Here is a 13,491-nt window from a genome sequence, read left to right as displayed (position 1 = left end):
CTGCGAACAGAGGTAGGTTGCTGCAAAGACAATTTATGCAAGTGGAGCTATACAGTTGGTGCCCACCTATGCGACTGTGGTACCGCCGCCCAGACTGGATCATTTTGCCCTGACTGTACACGTAGCTTCAAATACGGACATGGCGTTCCAGGACACGTGTAACCGACCACGCTTACCAATGTACGGGCAGTCCGTACGCAACGTGACAACATTTTCATTACTGGAACTCGCTAACTTGTCCATTTTTTGCCACACAGCTTAACAAGTTATCACTAACTGCCAGTTTCAATAACTCTATACCGATAGTTGGTAATGGTAGTTAATTTCATACTATTTTGACACATTTGGGTCTGTTTCACAATGTCTGGTTAGTGGCTACCTGACGGATAAAATACATGCTGTCACTCTCTGTTATTATTTTTTAGACAGTGACAGCATGTATGTTATCCGACAGGTAGCGACTAACCAGACATTGTGGAACAGGGGCTTAAAGTTACAACACAGTTATTAAGAGTTATTGAAACTGGCAGTACAATAATGAGAATTTAGTGATTAACCTCTTGAATGAAAGTGTGAAGAAAAATTGTTATCACCAGTACCAAGACATTTAATAAAATTACCAAGTGATATAAAAAACAAACAACTTTAATAACTCCAATACTTCAACACTGATACTTCTTCAATCTTTGCACACACCGAGTGAAAATACAGAAAAAGTCCAGCAGACAGCTGTGGAAAATGGTTATAAAATCACAGACCGCCCCCACAAAATCGTTACAAGGGACGCATCCTAGAAACAAGAATCCTTCCTTTACGGCATAGCAGAGACTTTTAGCACATTTCCCAAGATTTTCCGTCATTGACACGATCAGATTGCGAGAGCAGGACGGGTGCAGAGGGTGTCTTCTTCTGCCGAAGGCGCATTTTGGGCCAAGAAACGGATCGGGAGAAGAGTCGCATTTTTGTCTACAACTCCTTGTTCTGAGGATTTGGCGGTGTTTCCTGGTTTGGCTGCGATTCGTTACTGATGAATGGGATTCTTTGGAGTCTGAGTACTGGAATAAATAGGGTCATTGTTTATAACTGTGTATAGTCTAACACAGTGTTTTTCAACCTGTGGGTCGCGACCCCCTGGGGGGTCGCGAAGCTCCTGTAGGGGGGTCGCCAAAGGTCGAAAAAACTGGGAACTTTAGTGAAAAAATCAATAAAGACCATTAATATTTATTTGTTATTATGGCAGAATCTCTGCAGGAACTCAACTGGATGCTAATGCCTTAATGCTGCTTCCCAACGTGTAGGCCTCGGTATAAACTTGGACAAGACGAAAGTCATGTATGGTCAGGTGCAAAGAAACCTGACCCCCCTCTCATACTAACAATGCTTCTGATTGGGGTCAGGTTTATCTGTACAATGCTCACATCAAACCGGAGCCGGTGATCGTTGGTGAGACAACAATCCAAGTTGTGAAAGTATATGTATATCTCAGCCAGACTATTCGGCTAGGCAGAAGCAACTTCGACAAGGAGGCTGCAAGGCGCATCCAACTGGGTTGGGCTGCATTCGGGAAACTTCGTCACATATTCTCCTCGGCCATTCCTCAGAGCCTTCAACCAGTGCGTCCTGCCAGTGATGACGTATGGTGCAGAGCCGTGGATACTGACGGTAAGACTGGTACACCGATTTAAAGTCGCTCAGCGTGCTATGGAGAGCTATGCTTGGGGTTTCTCTGATGGATCGTATCAGAAATTAGGATAACTTTCAGAGGATTAAGGTTAACGACATAGCTGTCAAAATATGCAAGCTGAAGTGGCAGTGGGAAGGTCATATCTGCCGAAGAACCGATAACCGTTGGGGTAGACGAGTTATCGAGTGGATACCACGAACAGACAAACGCAGCGTGGGAGGCCTTCCTGCCTGGTTCAAAGACGACGACCACAAGTATAATGGCATTAAATTCTACGTAGGTACGTACCGTATGGCGACGTATCTGATGTATGTAATTTTAAAATAATTTGTTTTTAAATCCGATAATTATGAAGGTACTTCGAATTCTAATCATGGATACCATAAATACTTCTACATGATAAAAACCGAAAGCGTCAAGGGGGTCGCGAAATATTTTTTTATACCAGGGGGGTCGCATCGTGAAAAAGGTTGAAAAACACTGGTCTAACATTTACTTTCCGTAAATAATTCAAAAGATGTTGAGGGGAGGGAAATACATTTACAATGTTACATTTAACCATGGCCTTCTACGATTTTCACTGACTTGCCGGCAGCCAGCAGTGGGGGCAAAATTAGTGGATATTAACTGGATCTAGATGAAAGTATTGTCACCTTAAAAAAATATACTTAAATATGTTAGGTAAAGTAGGTACTCACAAGCCATGTCGATTCGACAGTCTCCTCACCCAGTCCCATCATCACACTTACGATTTTTTTATCATTAACTTATGGGCATTTTGGAAAATTATAAAACACCAGAATTTAACGCCGAAATCATGCAAGATCAATGTCAAAAGAAGCCTGACAGAAGATCATTTTTACTGGTAGTCTGAGATTTTTACCTATTTGTTGACTGAGAAAGAAGTTTTTTCTCACGGACTTCCTTTTCCTTAGAATAAGGACTTTACTTTAGAATACGGAACTCACCACACACATAAACACATAGAACAACGTGGACACGGGCGTACCGTCATACGACAACAAGTAACAACATTTTAACCCCCTGGCCACAGCCAATTGCGGCGCGGCGTGCGGCGCGGCGAGCGGCGCGGCTAGCGGTGAGCGCCGAAAACAAACGCTAGACAACGTACGAAGTATGCCACAGCTAGCCGCGGCGCGAAATGCGGCGCGGCTAGCGGCGCGGGTTGACTGGCGCGGCGGCGGCGGGCGGCGCGGTGTGCGAGCGAAACAAATGTACTAGAGAGCAGTGGCGGCTGGTGCCTCAGATACCCGGTGGTGCACTTTATGGGTTTAGTAAATTTTGGAAGAAAAATAGATTAGGTACCTATTACAATTGAAAGTAAAAAAATTATAAGTATATTTTACCTTATGTATATTTTAAATCCATTCTGCGTTCCTTTTTTGACGCGAAATTGCCTCTCCGCCGAAACGAAAACAACACACGGAAAGCAAAATAAAGCATTTAGTCTCACATCCACATAACCATTTCTTTTTATTGTACATTTCACTTTTAAAAATTCAGGTATAAGTTTATTTTTTTGTTTTGCACTCCTGTTTCAAGATGAGAAAAGGCCGAGGCGGCCCACAGCAGATTTAATGTCCAGTCTATTTTGAAATGTCCTATTGCTTTTTATGAAGTCCATATTGTATTTTGCACTCATTTTCACTCACACACACACATATACACTCACGAAATATTTACTACTTTCTTAGTTAATAAGTAATAAGAGTAACAAATTAATTACGTATTCGCGCGCGAAAGGTGAAACTGCGACAATGACATGACAAGTGCATCGTTCGTAGGTCACGCCACCGGTCAAGGCCACCGCCCGCGCCTCCCGATCCCGAGTCCCGTGGCGTCATTCGTATGATTTCGGCAATTTCCGGTCGCGTGCGGCGCACGAATTTATCCTAGAACTGCATACAGTTTGTACTGAGCATCTTCCGTCTCACGCGCCGGGCGATTTCCATCCTGTTTCATACTATGTGTAGGAGCTCGCTCCGTGCGACAATCCGAGCGCACGAGGCCGTTTTTGTTCAAGCAAAAATAAGATCTAATTCTTTCGCAGTAGAAATCAAAATAGGCCAGCTCGATTTAATTTAACTCGTAACGTTCGAATGATTTATGTAATTTCTGTTTAGGGTAGGTATTACGGTTGTTATATTGGTATTTTTGTGAAGTTTTCTTTAGACGTACCTACCTAGTCTAGTATGGTATAGGAAGAAGGAAGCTACATATTTAGAAGGTTTTTAAATGGTAGTGCGTTGCACGGGCGCACTTAAGGTGCAGCCGCCACTGCTAGAGAGTATCGAGGCGGCCACAGCTCAAAGCGGCGCGCGCGGCGGCATCAAGTGGACAGACTAGCCGACGCGCGACCAAAACAAATAATTTTGTTTTTAACGCGCGTTGACGCCGCGGTCGCAACTGGTCGAGCTGTGGCATACCACCGCAATCCGCACCGCCCGCCGCCCCTCACGCCGCACCTCATCCCGCACCGCTGAAAGCTGTGGCCACGGCCTAAGGATAAGGAATCACAGGATATGGTTTCTTTCAGAACTTGAGCATAACACTGAGATCTACTATGCAACAGTGTAATTTGGAGACAAGACAAGTGATAGGCTTGACAGTGCTTTGACATTGACAGTTAAGCCTCACTGTGACTGACAGTTGATTTATGGTTGATTTGAGCATTTATTTTAGTCAAATAGTCATTTTATTTCAATTTTTCAACACAACAATTTATTGGAGTGTACTTGTTGTGTACTTATTTAACAGTTTAGTTTAGGAAACGATGGAAAACCGCGAGGCAGCCTTCAATACTATCTGCCGAATATGCTTAAGTGCAAACAAACGCGATATGGTGTCGTTATTTCAGAAAAACAACGCCAAAGTACTAAGTTGTTATGGGATCGCGGTATTGACATTTGCTAAAGTAACTGTGAGTGTTTATGCTTGGTAATATCCTTTTATCAGCTTAGGCATACCCCTCTCCACTAGTCTGTACTCACATAAGTCCATTTCTACGCTATTCTGACTGCGATCCTTTGATAAGTGACAAATCCCTAGACCAGCTCTAGTCTTTGTCACTGATACACTAATGCCGAGTTAGATAAAGGAGCTTTAAGCTAATGTCGACTTAAGACATAGACACATTGTTTTTTTACTAACAAAATACACATCACCAATATATATATATTGTTTGTTTAAAGACAGATATTTGTACTCGGTCTTGGGTGTTGATATTTATATTTAGTATGTATCTATCTATGTATTTGTGTAGATATATCAGCTGTCCGACACCCATAACACAGGATCTGCCTAGCTTGGGGTTGGATGGCCGTGTGTGAGATGTCCCCACATATATATATCATATTATTAATACAAAACAACTTAGCTTTAAATCCATGCCTTTCTCTTTCTGTCTGTACACTCTGTCAAAACAAATCAAGGCACAATACCTTTAGTCCCAGGTTCACCTTCACTATACTCTGTTAGATCATTAACACCACGTCATTACATCATAGCAAGGGATTAGTTCTTGAATTTTGACACATCTATCCAGAATTTAAGAAGGACATGGTGTATAATTTTATTTTAGATGACCAGGGGTGTTAGTGATCTAACTATTATAACTATTATACTATTGTGAAACTATGCCTTAAGCTTGACATTAGCATAAAGTTTGTTTATTACTCATCATAAGATTATTCCATGTCTTCAAATCAATGCTATGCTATCCTTTTCACTTTCAGATACATCCAACCGACCATCTACCAACAAATATGTGCCAGGATTGCCTATTTATACTCAAGCAAGCCATCAGGTTTAAAATAAAATGTGAGGAAACACACAAAACACTTACTACCATTGCAAAAAGCCAAAAAAAAGATAAAATTAAACAAGAAATTGTTAAACATTCATGGGCAATGGTTAAAGGTTTTAATAAAGATGTTATCAACCATGCAGATAAAAATATAAACAGTGGAAAGGATAATGACAGCTCTGATAGTAGTGATGTGTGGAATTCAGATGATGAAGACACAAATACAGGGCGCCCTAAAGATGATGATGATAATGATGAAAGAGATAAAGACGATATTAAAAACATAACAGTCAAAATAGAAAATTATGATGCCTTATTAGATGAACTGGAACATGTTTCTGATCTACAGAGTGCAGAAACTACAAAATTCCTAACCAAAATTAAAACAGAAAAAGTGAAGACAGAAAAGGGACACAATGGTATACGAATTAAATGTTCACCTAATAAAGACCCAACAAAAAATGAATGTGTTGAAGATATATTGGATGCTTTAGAGGTGTTAGCTGATACTGGTGATTTAGCTAAACCATTAAATGAAACTGTTACTATTAAGAAAAGAGATCCTTCAAATGTAGGTGTTGATGTTAAAACTAATGATACCAGAGTAATAGAAGGAAGAGTAAAAAGTGAAATGGGTCACACCACCCCACAACCTAAGAAAGGAAGAATGAAACCTCATAAATGTGAATTATGCGATAAAGTGTTGTCCAACAAAAACACATATCTTAATCATATGCAAATGCATACTGGTTACAAGTACATCTGTGAGGTAAGACATTCAAATATAATAGTTATGGCACAAATATGGGCCAATAATGTGAAGTATTTTATTTGGAAAGTATATTTCCAAAACTGTCATATTTCACACCCTCTTATACCTACATCTCATAGTTGAGCCTCTGAACTGACTCATCTATGCGAACTTACTTAGTTTAGCCGGCAGTTTAACTCCCAATACCCAGTAATAAGAATGTATAAGTTAATAAAAGTGTAAAAACACTAAAAACTGATATTTCTGAGATTATTACTTAGGTATACAATATACATAAAATTACTTCTCATTTCCAGAATTGTGGCAAAGGCTACACGACCGTTGATCACCTGAATATACATCTGGTGCTGAAACACAACACCGGGACCTATATGCAGTGTGAACACTGCGATTTTAAGGTTAGTGTTATTTACTGCGCCTTTAGTGCCAATTTCTCCATTGTCGGTTATCTAACCGACAGGGATTGATTTATAAATTAAACGTCATCTCCATATAAAATTCATGACAGATGTGTCAAAAGTTAACCACTACTCCCTGGTTATGCTCTAACCGAGAATGGAGAAATTGGCACTTAGTATAAGATATTCAACATACAAAATCGAAAAAAGATTAACATAAACATTCTTTATTTCCATAAAAGCATACAATTTTTACACCTTAATAACTAAGACAATTTGTAAATATTTCAGAATTTGTAACTTAACTTTAGTAAGTAGCATCTGCTGCCGAACTAGGTAAAACCTGTATTTCAGCTCGCAGCGCCCAGACCCTATAATTAAAATACTCTATGGTTTTGTCTTACTAATAATGAAGTTCATAATGATAGTTCATTGAGTATGAATGGTCTGGAGACGAAATAGGCAGACGTTCCCCTCTGGCGGGGTGGTAGGCCAGAAAGGCCCACCGATTTATAAAAACTAGTTGCAGTCTCAATTTTCACTAGACTCAATCTAGTTGGCAAAGCGTTCGTTTCATAGAAAATGATTTGTTTACATACTAAAATGACAGCTTCAATTCATAGAATATTCTGATTCCGGATTTGATCACAGATTTGGTCATGGTTTATTGTTATAAGCTGTTTCCTAGCAACCAATGTCAAAAAAATGCAATAGTGATGTACCGGTATGTAGATATGTATTAATCGACAAAAAAGGTCATAGTTGGGAAGCGTCCGTAGTCGAATTGGCTTCAGTAATCGTAACTGATCACTGAGGTTAAGCAACAACTGACACGGTCAGCCATTGGTAGGTACAGCATGAGTTACCGATTTCAAATGGTTCTTTTCTGGACGCTTCCGTGCTTCGGACGGGACGTTAAGCCGTGGGTCCCGGTTGCTGCTTCGGCAGCAGTCGTTAAGCCTAGTCAGAGGCCGCCCGAAGGGGCGGCTTGAAAGCATCTGACCGTCGGGTTGCCCACTTACTCGACAACTTCAGTGCATTGTACTCATTCAAAAACGGCGATACGGCTCGCGACTTATCACGTGAGTATAAATGTACAGCAAAAAGCGGGTGACTTCGTTTATTAATCATTCCTAATTAAATTTAACTGTACCTAATTAATTTGAAATTAGTATTTCTAACCCATGTTCTCAAATTCATCGATAACACTTATCGATAATTGTTACATCCATTGGCAAGAAAAATGAAGACACTGTGTTCATTATTAAATGTCACTTCACGTAACCCTTATTGCTGGGAATTAAAACTCATAATGATATATCCCATGAGACATAATCATGGTAAACGGTAAAATTTCCCCCCGCAAAAATTGGCAGACTTTTTTGTATCAAGAAAGATCGCTATGGCGCTTCCCGAGGGTACACCCGAGTCCGCGTTGTTCTATGTGATAGTTAATTAAACACAATAGTTAAAGTAGTTAGGCTAACATATACATAACACACACACGCACACACACACACACACACACACACACACACACACACACACACACACATATCTATATTTATATATATATTTATTCGTGTACATATAGAAAAACAAGCTCTCAGTTCACAAAGTTGTAAGAATAGATTTAAATAAGTACTTAAAAATAAATGGATTTCTACACAAACAGAAATAAACATTACTTACTGCAAAACAGTTAATAAGTTCTCAGTCTCAGCGTAGGAGAGAGATAGTAGCCATTTTGTGATCTCTCTTTTGCATGCCAAATTATTCATATTGTATATGAATTTTATTTTATTGAATTTGTTGTACACAAATGGTCCCAAAAAACAAAAGAATCTACGAATAAAAACAGTGTTATAGCGTCTAATTATACAAATGTTATGTTTTCTGCGCCTGTTTAGAATTAAGGGGCTATATATGAGCTGCCTATGTTGCTTGGTTAAAATCTTGAGCAGAAACAATTGGCGGACAGTTAGTACTTCACAGTATTTGTAAAGAAGAATCGTCGGGTAACGAGAAGGTCTAAAAGTGGCTACCTTTAATATAGCGCGTTGGGCTACTTCAACACTTTTTAGATTTGTTTTAGAAGCACCTCCCCAAGAGCTAATGCAATAACTAATTAAAGACTGACATAGGGCATAATATATTTGTTTGAGCTTTGTGGGTTCCACGACATGTCTAAGTGTTTTAAATATGAAGATGAGTTTATTTATTTATTTATATAAGGCACATGAGTTTTCTAATTCTAGAGGTCAAAAGGTCAATATGCGGTTTAAATGATAAGTTACTGTCAATTAGGACTCCAAGATATTTAATGCATTGAGTGCGTTCCAAACATTGACAAGAGCAGTCAACTGAGCCCGGTAAACAAGTATGGGAGATAATGTTGTAGTCAGTTGAAGGTTGGCCAGAGTGGCGTATTGAGAATGCCATGTACTTTGTCTTATCAACATTTAATGAGAGCAGATTTCGACTAAGCCAGCTGTTGATTGTATTAAAGCCTTTTTGTGCTTCTCTGAAAGCTTCTTCCCAGGTGTCAGCCGAAAAGAGTAGCGCAGTGTCGTCGGCGTAGGATATGATTTTGCCTCTCGGGACACCTAGGGTAAGAATGTGATGTTTTTTTCTTAACAAGTTCAAAAATTGATGTTAATGCAGTTGTTTTTACCGATCAGCCTATAACACTTCTTTTGCTGTTAATAAAATTGAGCCTGAGTGAACTGCCAATTTTTTTTGGGACGTAACGCACTAATGGGGCCTCGGCCTTAGTTACCTTTATCTGTCTCTCTAGTGTTTAACTATCTCAGTGTCTCTCCAGTGTCTAGTTGCAAGTAAGGTCGTCTGGCAGATATCGCTTTTATGATCGCGATAATAATCAATCTAATCAACTTACAACTTGTTCATTTTATTATTCTTTTTTGGTGTAGAAATAAAGTGTAAGTATTCTATCTATCTAGAAGCTCTCTCTCTCCAGTATTTTAATCTCTCTCTGTGTCTCCCGGGTAGTCGCCGAAGCGGATAATTGATAAAATCGTGGACCCTACACTAAAGAGTTAATCATTTATCTACGCTTCTCTCTCTCTCATTCTAGTGTTTTACTAACTCTCTCTCTCTCTCTCTCTCTCCGTTAGTCTCCGAAGCGCTTCATGCTAATAGAGCACCTGCGCCTGCACTCGGGCGAGCGCCCGTTCTCGAGCAGCTATTTAAAAAATATGTTTACTATGCTTCTCACTAGATGGCGTTAGCGACGCCCGTTCTACATCGCGGTATGGTTGTGTTTACGGACCAGGCAGCGCAGCGTATAGCACTTCCTTTACTAAAGTTGTAATAGTTACACTAATGTGTTTTACTTAGCTATCCTCTCTCTCTAGTGTTTTAGGGCCTTACTACAAACTACAAACATACTATAGACAGTATTTAGAAGGTGTTTAGCGCTTTCAAACGCCTACAATATCTGTCAAGTTTCGTTTTAAACCCAACGGCAGTACAGTAATTATCTCTCTCTCTCTCCGTCAGTCTCCGAAGCGCTTCATGCTAATAGAGCATCTGCGCCTACACTCGGGCGAGCGGCCGTTCTCGTGCGAACAGTGCGGGCTCACCTTCCGCCGGAGGAACATCCTCGTGCAGCATCGGAAGATGCATATGGAGAAGAGTGTTAAGGTCAGTGTGTGAAGAAGCCTTTTGAGTAGCAAAATTTACGTTCTCAATACATACATAATATACAGGGTGTTGCAAAAAGGGTATACTAAGCCGAAACCTACATGTGCAGCATGGTATACGTCGTCACGTGACTTTTTAGTATGGAGAATTACTTTTTTTTTGGCGAATTTTCAAATTCTGATTTCAGTTTCGGGCTTAGATATGCCATGCTGCACATGTAGGTTTCGGCTTATTATACCCTTTTTGCAACACCCTGTAGATATATGCAGGATTCGGGTTCCGCTCATCTGGCATAATCTTTATTGACCAAAACTCATTTCGCATAACTCGTATGGTCTAAACTTTTTTGGCCGAACCATCACTTTGCCAAGACTTATGTGGCATAAGGCTCGTTTCGTCTAAAACTCTTTAGGCACAATCTTTAAACACCTAAGTTTCGTTTGCTCAAATTTATGTTCGTCTATACCTATGTATAATCTTGTTTCTCCTAATGTTATCTTTGTAAATAATATATTAAGTATGTAGTAAATGTACAAATTGTGGTATTTTTCTCCTACATCCCGAAAATCACGATATTGTATGATCAAAAATTCGAAAGTTAACGACCAATATAATTATTACAAACCCCATGGGATCGAAACCTAAAAATAGGTGCGACGACGAGCAAAGCGAGGAGGAGCGTGTTAGGTGCACATGTTCATCAAAACCAAAGCGGAGCGCAGCGAAGCGGAGCGGAGCGTTTTCCAAACAGCGGAAACAATACAAGGCACCAGTTTGCGCTATGTAGGGAGACGCTCCGTCAAAGTTAAAGCCAAACGAATATTATTACTTTGTATAAACCTATGCCATAGCATTATTAGGCTATTCAAGATTTGGCCATACCATTATTAGGCTAAACAATGTTATGCGAAATAACTTTTTACTAAACGAGATTTATGCCATACGATTTTCGGCGTAACGAGACATTGACCAAACGTTACTATGCAATACGAGATTAGGCAAATAAATCTTATGCCAAAAAAGGTAGAACCGCAGGATTCCTCACCACGTTGTTTTCCTTCACCGTAAGAGCGATAGTATACATTGTACTTAAATTAAAAGAACTCATTGGTACATGTCAGCGCCGGGATTCGAACCCGCATCTCTTACGTGACAAGCGGGCGCTTACCAGACTGAGCTACCACCGCACTCAAAAAGCGTCTAAAATAGCTTTAAATTTACGAAGCCCTACAAATTCTGTGACTTTTTTGCTATTTTTTCACATGCCAAAGCACCAACGGTCTTCTGAATGACATCCTTTTGCCTTAATACCGATAACCTTTGCAACACGGTGTATAAATAGTTTAGTGTAGTGTAGTTTCTAAATATTACAACCCAACTACAAAATAAAAGCCAAAAAGGGTTGATTTTGAAAATCCCTGTATTATCTCTTGTCTTGTCACACGTTACCCCTTTCTTTATACTTTATATTTCCTTTCAATGTGGTTGTCTGGAAGAGATTACTTTTAGTAATAAGGCTGCCGATTGTACTATTTATTTTCTTTTCCATGTTTGTGAAACTGTTTCTGTTTGTGTGCAATAAAGAGTATTTTATCTTTATCTTTATCCCTTGTACAACAGTAATATTTTCACCCCCAGTGCGACCAATGCCCGCGCACGTTCCACACAGTGGGGCACATGCGTGCCCACCATGGCAGCGTGCATCGGCGGCGCCACGTGTTCGCGTGTGGAGCGTGTGGCGTCACGTACGCCAAGCGAGAAACCGTGCGCCGCCACGCCGCCGCCGCGCACGGCACCCACGGGGGGGAAACTAAGTGAGTGAAGGGGAAATTTATATCGGTTAATATTACACTCGTGTAATGGCACACGAAAGACATACATTGGAACAACTCACATCTTTTGACACACTAAAAGACACACAACACACTAAAAGACACAACACACTAAAAGAAACACACACAAAAAGACACAAAACACACTAAAAGACACACAACACACTAAAAGACACACAACAGACTAAAAAACACACAACACACCTTTTTACGCACTAAAAACACCATAAAACACACAAAGCAGCATTTAACTCAATCTTATCTCGCATAAATTGCTATAACATGGCGCCACGTGTTCGCGTGCGGCGCTTGCGGCGTCACGTACGCCAAGCGACAGACCGTGCGTCGCCACGCCGCCGCCACGCACGGCACACACGGGGAAACAAAGTGAGAGAAGCGGAAATTTATATCGGCAAATATTATTCAGACACACAACACACTAAAAGACCCACAATACACCAAAATACACACAACACACTAAAAGACTCAAAACACACTAAAAGACATAACACACTAAAAGACACACAACAGACTAAAAAACACACAAAACACCTTTTTACGCACTAAAACACCATAAAACACACAAAGCAGCATTTAACTCAATCTTATCTCGTATAAATTGCTATAATGCGACGGCTTAACGCAACAACGTGCACGAGTGCGTCGCCGCGCACGGCACGCATGAGGAGACAAAGCGAGTGGAGTGAGAATGTATGTTGACAAACATTACACTCGTGTGACAGACGAAAAGACATAAAATGACACAAACGCAGATATTGGCACACAAAAACGACACACATACAACAAGACACACATACACAAGACAACTACCCACACGATCATTATTTGAATTCACAAACGAATTATAACACACTCCTTGAGTGTTGGGCACATAACACTATACTCTCTACCATCTCTACCGAGAGTGGTGGTGATGTTGTATGGCTATGGGATGTGACTTATACGAATAGCACACTCAGTGTGGAAATAAAATTACATACACATTTTTGTTTCTTCATACACATTACCTGAAACGCTCCCCCATGCATTTTATACTGTTGTAGCCATAAAGGCAAGGTAACGGTCCATTAATAATGCATAAAATGATAATACTTACCTAATTCCGATTAAAAGATAGTATTTTTCATTGTAAATAGTGACATAATGTTTTTTCCTCAGGATCATCAGAATAAACCGCAATGACCCCAACTTCCCCGAGCAGTGACGTTGCAGCGAATATTAATATGTTATATGAAAGAATAATTCTGTGTACGATAGTTTTCCAATTTTTTGAATAAAAAATGTACAGATTA

At 40.1% G+C, this 13,491-nt stretch overlaps 1 protein-coding gene and 1 long non-coding RNA gene across 4 annotated transcripts; one reads left to right on the top strand and one right to left on the bottom strand.

Moving 5' to 3' along the window:
* Window positions 1-624: 624 nt before the first annotated feature.
* LOC105394224 lies at window positions 625-2,541 on the bottom strand. The gene is made up of 2 exons (XR_007267709.1): window positions 2,383-2,541; window positions 625-1,055 (listed from the first exon to the last, which is right to left on the bottom strand). It is a non-coding gene; the product is annotated as an uncharacterized LOC105394224 (long non-coding RNA).
* A 1,810-nt stretch (window positions 2,542-4,351) lies between these two features.
* LOC105388213 (zinc finger protein 37) lies at window positions 4,352-13,491 on the top strand. 3 transcript variants are annotated; one of them, XM_038110753.2, is made up of 6 exons: window positions 4,352-4,625; window positions 5,440-6,279; window positions 6,579-6,680; window positions 10,203-10,346; window positions 11,985-12,160; window positions 13,358-13,491. In XM_038110753.2, exons 1-6 carry the CDS (start codon window positions 4,479-4,481, stop codon window positions 13,401-13,403), a joined length of 1,455 nt encoding a protein of 484 aa, XP_037966681.2. In that variant the 5' UTR covers window positions 4,352-4,478; the 3' UTR covers window positions 13,404-13,491. The 3 variants fall into 3 exon arrangements, with proteins under 3 accessions (XP_037966681.2, XP_037966682.2, XP_037966684.2); XM_038110754.2 differs by having other exon boundaries at window positions 4,352-4,642; XM_038110756.2 differs by lacking the exons at window positions 10,203-10,346; window positions 11,985-12,160; window positions 13,358-13,491 and adding an exon at window positions 9,818-9,946.

This window comes from Plutella xylostella, chromosome 24 (assembly GCF_932276165.1).
Source record: "Plutella xylostella chromosome 24, ilPluXylo3.1, whole genome shotgun sequence".
Classification (NCBI taxonomy): Eukaryota; Metazoa; Arthropoda; class Insecta; order Lepidoptera; family Plutellidae; genus Plutella; species Plutella xylostella.
This window is presented reverse-complemented; position numbering and strand designations above follow the sequence as displayed.